The 8193-nt window shown below is 44.7% G+C and overlaps 1 protein-coding gene across 1 annotated transcript in view; it reads right to left on the bottom strand.

Moving 5' to 3' along the window:
- The window catches only part of tnxbb (tenascin XBb), a 47541-nt gene extending 39928 nt beyond the window's left edge, over positions 1–7613 (bottom strand). The window contains exons 1-4 of the mRNA XM_078290194.1: positions 7476–7613; positions 6834–6888; positions 6390–6608; positions 3054–4142 (exon numbers count right to left, since the gene is read on the bottom strand). Of these exons, the coding sequence (XP_078146320.1) occupies positions 3054–4142; positions 6390–6608; positions 6834–6888; positions 7476–7613 (1501 nt within the window). The remainder of the gene's footprint in view (positions 1–3053; positions 4143–6389; positions 6609–6833; positions 6889–7475) is intronic.
- Between the last annotated feature and the right edge of the window lie 580 nt (positions 7614–8193).

Below are 8193 nucleotides of genomic sequence, written 5' to 3'. Positions count from 1 at the left end.
AGCGAGCTTTCAGGTGACGTAATGCACCCTTCTGGCGGCCATATTGGAGGTCCACAGGTCTTGGGCAACAGCTGATTGTGTTTCTTAACATAAAACCATAGTATCTGGTCAGCTAACCATCACTGTCTTGTTGTTAACACATCTGATTAGCACACTAGCTAACGTAGCTAGCAGCAGCTAGCGTTAGCATGTTCACATTAACATCAGTGTGTTTGCTGGCTAGTTAGCTAGCTAACAGTTTGTTCAGGTTAACTGAGCTGACTCTTCTCAAGCTACAACTCAGAGTGTTTTGGAGTAGAGACTAGGGCTAAAGACAAGACAGTTTACTATGTCACATGTGGAACAGTAAACAGATTATAAACACATTGTAAATGGTTGTTCCAGCAGACAATGTTTTCTGAATTTGTATGGAATGATTGAATTTATTGAAGTTGAAATTGATTATTGAAATCAAACTCATGATGCTCTTACCAATTTTTTATCCTATTAAAACCATATTGCATTTTAAAGTCCTAACATACATTTAACATACATGTAACCTACATTTGGAAACAAATCCACCTTATCGCACTATTCACTACTCAGCCATTAACTCACTCTCTTTTCTCTCTCCCTCCTTCTCTTAATGTCAGTTTCTTTTACCCTTGATTTCTTCCTTTCTTTCTTTCACCCTCGCTCTTCTTGACGTCTGGTCTATCTCTCAGTCTCTCTCTCTCTCTCTGCTTTTCAGTTCAGTTCAGTTCAAAGCTGCTTTATTGGCATGAAATACAAAAGTGTTGCCAAGGCAAAAACAACAAATAACAGAGTATAACCAGATTCAGATACTGTAGCATCCACATCAATGTGACAATAGATCACTAAATCAATAGGCAAATTTATCATTGTTAACATTCATTGTTAATATCCCTCATGTCTAAGTTGTGATAGGTTATTGTATATTTCACTGCTGCTTTTTCCTCCTAGAATGGATTGTAATTTTTCATTTGGGAAAAGGACTTGTCTCTCATTCCAATCAATCAGTGACTCACTCTCTCTCTCTCTCTGTTTCCCTCTGTCTCTCTCTCATGTGATTGATGCAGTGGAACTAAAGGAACAGCAGGTATTCATTTGTACTGCTGCTGAACCAATATTTGTTTCCATCTCTGAAGAAATCCTATTAAGACGTCCTGGATCGAACCGCCAGCCGTCTGCTCACCGTCACCACAGGACTGCAGCGTTAAAGTCACAGTGAAGCATCTTGCAGGATGTTGCGGCGGGACGTAACGCAGGGAGAGACCATTCAAAGGTCTAAACCAATGGAATATCAGCCAGGGAGAGACAGGCAGTTGTATTTGACTCCCCATGGGGATCATTAAAGTTTCAATTTATATCTTTATAGACATTACATATGCTGGATTACATTTTCTGTATTTCATTCTAACATATACCATAGAAAAGCGCAGAAACGTGGCATGCTGCAGCGCTGCCAAAGCAAACCCTGTAGCCTGGCAGTCGTGCAAAACCGATTTATGACGGCACATAGTGGGGGCATATTCGATAATATTCTACAAATTTGTTTTACTACATGAGTTCTCATAAAAATTAGTGCTGAAAAATCCTCTGCTCAGTGGGTCGGTCACAGCACATGACGTAATGTTCTCATAAAGCATCGCCATCACCCGACACGTAGTTTCTATACCCACAGGACTGGGAAAGGAAACTCTGCTGCTCACCACAGACTGTGACGCAACAGGAGGGTATAAAGGTATGAGAAGTTACACACACACACACACACACACGCACACACACACGCAAGTATACAGCTGTATTCAGACACACATGCACATACACAACGCACCTGTATTCACACATAAACACATACTGCACACTCTCACACACTTTTGCACAATTACATGCATGCATGCACACTAAGTACCCACATAGACACCCACTTATTGCACTACCTCTCTCTCTCTCTCTCTTGCACGCACACACACACACACACACACACACACGCACACGCACACACACCAAGCAGAGTCAACAGCTAAGATTATGGGAAGTCCACTCTGCTCAGCGGTTAGTTAGAATTGGGAAAGTACTTAGTTATGCGCGTGCACAAACACACACACACACACACACACACACCCCTGCACTAGGCAATACTGAAGTCCATTACACAGCAGTCTGAGGGTGTTTTATGGAGAGCAAGTCTGGATCCAGCCGCTCACTTAATGAAACAGTTCCGTCATTGGAATTCACTGCTGCTTGAACCAGTTCCAAATGGAATGGCCAATAAGCTAACGTTGCCTGGCAACAACAACAATAACAACAACAACAAAAAAACATAGCTCCAAGAGGCAAGCTCTACTACAATTCACTCTCCAAGTATTTTTTTTTTTGCAAATTATGATGATGACGATCGAATCAGCAGAGCAGAATGGAATTGACAAAATGATATCAAACCTCCTAAATATCGATTTTCAAATTCCCCATAGCCCACTTGTGGCCATTCTAGAAGCCTCCTTCAGTGTCTCACATTCTAGAATTCTCTTTCAAGTTCTCAAGTTCTAGAAGGTCTCACGTTCTTGAGTTCGCTTTCAAGTTCCCAAGTTCTACAATTCTCCTTCAAGGTCTCACTTTGTAGAGTTTGCTTTGAAGTTCTTAAGGTCAGTAATTCTAGAATTCTAGAATAGATCAAGAATAGAACACATACTAGAATTTGCTTTCAAGTTCTCGAAGGTGTTGCATTCGAGAGTTGGCTTTCAAGTTCTCAATTTCTAGAATTCTCCTTCAAGGTCTCATGTTCTAGCTTTCCAGACTTCTTAAGGTCAAGAATTCACTTTCAGTTTCTCTTTATCTCTCAAGTTCTCTTGCTAGACTGACATCTAAATGAAGTACTGGAATCCGAGTCAGTTAAAAATCTTAATACATACATTGCAAATGATTGGGACAAATATGTAAACTAGGCATAGATAGAAGTAAATGGGTTAGAACTCTAAATGACACCAGTATTCTCCTTTAAAGACCTGTTTTGATCTATGGGTCTCTGTATTTTGGTGGGTTTGACTCACCGGTGTCACAGTTGGGTCCGGTCATCCCCTCCTCACACTGGCTGCAGTCCGGTCCCGTGAAGCCACGGCGGCACACACACCTCCCCTTGACGCACCGCCCTTTGTTGCTGCAGTTATTGGGACAGCCTTTGGCGGCGCAGTCCGGCCCGGCGGCGCCCACGTCGCAAACGCACTTCCCGTTCACGCACTTCCCGCGGTTGCTGCAGTTGTTGGGGCAAGCTTTGGCTGAACAGTCAGGCCCTGTGAAACCCGGATTGCAGACACACTGGCCGTCCACGCACCTCCCGTGGTTGTTGCAGTTGTCAGGACAGGCCTTTTCGGAGCAGTCTGGCCCGGTGAATCCAGGATCGCAAACGCACTGTCCGTTGACGCAGCGCCCCCTCTTGTTGCAGTTTCCTGGGCAGGAAATCTCTGAGCAATCGGCACCTGTGAAGCCGCTGTCGCACACACACTTACCGTTCACACACCTTCCACGGTTGTTGCAGTTGTCAGGGCAAGCTCTTTTGGAGCAATCAGGGCCGGTGAATCCAGAATCGCACACACACTGTCCGTTGACGCAGCGCCCCTTATTTTTGCAATTTCCGGGACAGGATTTGTCCGCGCAGCTAGGACCGGTGAATCCACTGTCACACACACACCTGCCGTTCACACACCTTCCCCGGTTGTTGCAGTTGTCGGGGCAGCCTCTCTGTGAGCAGTCAGGACCGGTGAAACCTGGATTGCATACGCACTGTCCGTTCACGCACCTTCCCTTGTTGTTACAGTTGTCGGGACAGTTGTTCTGCGAGCAGTCCGGACCGGTGAAACCTGGATTGCATACGCACTGTCCGTTCACGCACCTTCCCCTGTTGTTGCAGTTGTCGGGACAACCTCTCTGCGAGCAGTCCGGACCGGTAAAACCAGGATCGCACACACACTGTCCGTTCACGCACCTCCCATTGTCATTGCAGTTCCCGGGACAGTTGGACCGGCTGCAGTCGGGCCCGCTGAAACCAGGGAAGCAGACACACTTGCCGTCCTCGCAGCGACCCTGGTCACTGCACTCGTTGGGACACTGGTCTACCTCTGGCTTAATGGAGCAACCTGCACCTGAAGGAGAGGGACGGGTGGGAAAGGTCAGAGAGACAGACGGGTCAAACAGTATTTTAGGTGGGATGACATAGAGACGCCTTTTTGCCTCAAAACACTTCAACCCTCTGGTCTTAATGAGGAAATGTCATCTTGTTTTTGGATTTGTTATCCATGATTTCTACATTGCCTGTATCTAGTTATGTTTTTGTCTCCCAGCCATCCTCTCTGGGTTTCCTCCTTTGGCCTCCATGTAGGATTTCTCCCATAATAGCCATTCTTTTGCCCTACTCTGTTGTGATTGGATGAATGGATCATTGTCCTGCTAGCTTATTTGAATAATTGATTGCAACCATGTATACAGTCATGTGTGGCTTTGTCTTCTCAGAACTGATAATGGCCTGTGATGTTGTGCAATTTGTTCAGTTTTGCACTTTTATTTGCGCCTTATATAAAAAAATGTCAGTCTTATTTTGCATCAGTTGGCCTCTTTTGGATTTCTTCCTTTTCATCAATGTGCGCATTCTTGTTGGTTTCTTCTTGTCAAACAGTGTTTGCTAATAGTTTTGCAGTGTTTGTTTTAGCCTGCTTGGTACCAGATGTACCAGATGGGTGGGGTTTATGTATTTTATTTCATGTCAGGATAATTAAGACAGTGTCAAATAAGCTGTAAATCACAGAAATGGACGCTAAGTTGATTTTCACTAAGTTTTAGGTTTCAGGCCCTCATTGTACTGTTATATGTGGCAACTGGGAGGTGGGAGGGGGTGCAAGAAATTAAGGGTTTTTAGGTGGCATTATAAGAATGAAAGTTCGCTGAAACATCCCTTGAATGAGTCTAACAGAATATTCATCATTCCTTCGTTATGGGAGGTGGGATGGTGGTGGTGGTGTGTGTGTGTGTGTGTGTGTGTGGGGGGGGTTATAAGCTGCACTAATTAGGGTCTAACACAGCCTTGTTTCGACTAATTACCCCCTCTGTGTGTTTGTGTGTGTTGTTGAGAGGAGGGTGGGGAAGCTGCACTGGATTGGGAGGAGATCGAGACTGAGATCACACTGGGCAGAGAGCTGGGGAAACACACACACACACACACACACACACACATGCACACAACTCTGCAGGGAGCCTCCTACTTGACTGTTTGGATGGGTTAGATACAGCGGGAAAGGGCTTAGTTATGCGTACACACACACACACACACACACACACACACACGTGGCTCGGTTAGCTCATGGGTCCAGTATTAGTGAGTTGTGCCAGTTAATAATGTGATCATTACTGAGGTCAGCTCCACTCTGATGGAGGATAGGAATGATGGACCGATTCTACCATAAATGTGTCAAACATAATTAAATTGAGAGTACAGTTATAAATTTATCATCCGTCTGCTAACTGTGCAGCAGGAAGTCATACTTTTATGACAAAATGTGTATGCATGTGTGTGTGTGTGTGTGTGTGTTACACCCTGAAAATCAGCTGCACTGCAGGATGATTCAATGGAATGGGAGAAGCTGTGAGGAGAATGGTGAAGTAATATTAACTCATGTGATTGGCTAAAACAGAGACATGTGCATGCGATTGGCCAGATCGTTACTGAAGACATTTCCACCCGTAATGAAGACAGATGAAAGATGGATGTCAGCAGACCCGGGTCTGAGCCACAATGTTTCAAATACATTTTTGTAACATTTATTCATGGAGGGAAAGATGAATGAGCACCATCATGTTTTCCAGCAACGGTGCCTTGCTCAAGGGAACTTCAACAGCATTTGTTAAAGGACGATTCCAGGAGTTTTTGTTCATTTTCATTTTCTGCATGTTTTACATCACTGCAGGTGGTTTTCCAGTGCTTTCATCACATTATGAGATATTTGCTATTTCACTACAGAGCTAATTACATCTGGCTTGCCTGGGTGCGGCTCTCCAATACTTTCCCATAGGAGACTGGATTGTAATCGCTCTGTAATGAGACATGTATATATTTAATTTTCAGTTTGACAACTTTAACTTTTTATTTTGTATTACTACAGCCGGCTGGCAAATAAGAAATAAGGAAGTACTAAAGCAACGGATCAAAACTGTGGGAGAAAAGCATGACTGTAGATAATTTTCATTTACATCTTTTTACCAACAAAAATAAATGTTTTGGGTAGTTTTGGGATGGATTTTTGGATGGTCCATCGGCCCTATAGGACTGGATTGGAGAGCTGCAGGCAAGAAGACGCAAGTAGCTCCATGTATGATGGAGAAAGATGGGAAAACAGCACCTTTGCTCTCCTTGGAGGTGCAGCAGCCTCCCTCGGGTCCTCCACATTTCTCCCTGAGCGCTGACACCTCCCTCTCCAGCCGCTCCAGTCTCTCCCTCAGAGCGGCGAAGTCCGCCTCGCAGCCGCAGGAGCCGGACCCTGAACCAGAACCGGACGGAACCAGCTTGATCCGGTGGGTCAGGACCAGAGGAGTACCGGGGGCCAGGTCTATTTCTTTACCTGGGAAATACAAGGAGAGGCATGCCGACTCAAAAGGAAACAAATGTGATACAACATGGATGCATTTTTTTTTTATCTTACATAGATTATTTTGAGGGTCCCCTGTAAAGTTGGTTATATATCAGAAAGTCTTGAGTTTATCTTGTATTTCAATACGTTAAAAATAACTTTAACTGTCCCCTTTTGACTAATCAGCACTGTAATCTCTTCCCAGCAGGTCTTTACCTCCCTGGCTGTCAGATGAGTCTCCCTGAGTGGCGCAGCCCTCGGAGATCACCACCTTCAAAGAACAAAAAGGAAAAAAGCCTTTAATAATAATAAGAACTTTATCTTTATAGCACCATTCACACATAGAATGCAACTCAATGTGCTTTACATAAAATATACTGATTAAAACAATAAATGGATTAAAACAATTACAAGCAAAAGTACAATTTTCAAGCAAAATTAAAAATAGTCCAGCATAGGAACGACCCTCTATGCCAATACAATTTATCAATCGCCGTCTTGGAACATGGGAACGAACCTCTATGTACCTTAATGGGTCATATTGAGAGGAAGGAAACATCTGTAAATCTGTCCTCAGCCGACCGAGTCTTTCAGTACTTACTTTCTCTAAAATCTTGGCCACAAACACAAACAATTCCCTAGCCAAAATTGTGAGTTCTTCCTTGAGTTGAGCTCAGAGGAACGTCACAAAGCGTGGTGATATTGTACAGAGCCTTTCGGTACTTACTGGTAGTTTATTGTGTTATGCTTTGTCTGTAAATGTAAATTAATCCGTCAAATAACCAATCAATCCATCCATCGGTCCATCCACCCATCACAAACTCCCTCCCTCCCTCCCTCAACCAACGAACCAATCACCTTGATGGAGTCCTGCTTGGCGTCCCTCGGTGTCCTGTGACCCCTGACCTCTAACTCTTGGGAGGCTGAGGGGGTGAGGAGGGCGGGGCCAGCCAGGAGGAGGAGGAGGAGCAGGAAGGAGGGGGCGACGGGAGGCATCGCTGCGGTCCGACCCCGGGAAATTCTCCCTCAGGCGGATTGGGAAGAAGGAGGGAAGGGAATGATGCCGGAGCCTCGGTTCGCTCAGGAGATTTCAGCTGATTGTGGAAGTTTATTCTGTTGATTTGACAGTTTTAGTAGAGATACAGACTTTTCTCTGCAGTGGCACCTGTAGTCTGTAGTTAGTCAGATGCTTCCTGGTTTTTTAGTCAAACTCTACAAAGGAGATGACTCTAAAAGGAGATTGCCAGTCGTTTTTTCCTCCCCTCTCTCCTCTGTTTCTCTCTCTCTTCTGTATCCCAGGGCTTTTCCCCCTGGAACGAAGACAGAAACACACATTTACACCCACCTTAAAATCCATGTTAGCTCAGCAAACTTCGCTTTGGTCACAATTAGCAGAAATTGGGCCATTATTTGTTTATGGGTCCGTCAGCGGAGCGCGTTAGCCAGTAAACCACAATGGAAAAAGTAACTTGTGCTTAAAGACTAATTTATTATCCTGCAGCCACTTTCCTAACATCGCCACCTCACAGGTTGGTGGCACATGGACCGGACCGAAGGCTGGGAAATAAGACTGGAT

This window comes from Centroberyx gerrardi, chromosome 19 (assembly GCF_048128805.1).
Source record: "Centroberyx gerrardi isolate f3 chromosome 19, fCenGer3.hap1.cur.20231027, whole genome shotgun sequence".
Taxonomy (NCBI): Eukaryota; Metazoa; Chordata; class Actinopteri; order Beryciformes; family Berycidae; genus Centroberyx; species Centroberyx gerrardi.
Note: the sequence above shows the minus strand (reverse complement) of the source record. Positions and strands in the feature narration are given on the sequence as shown.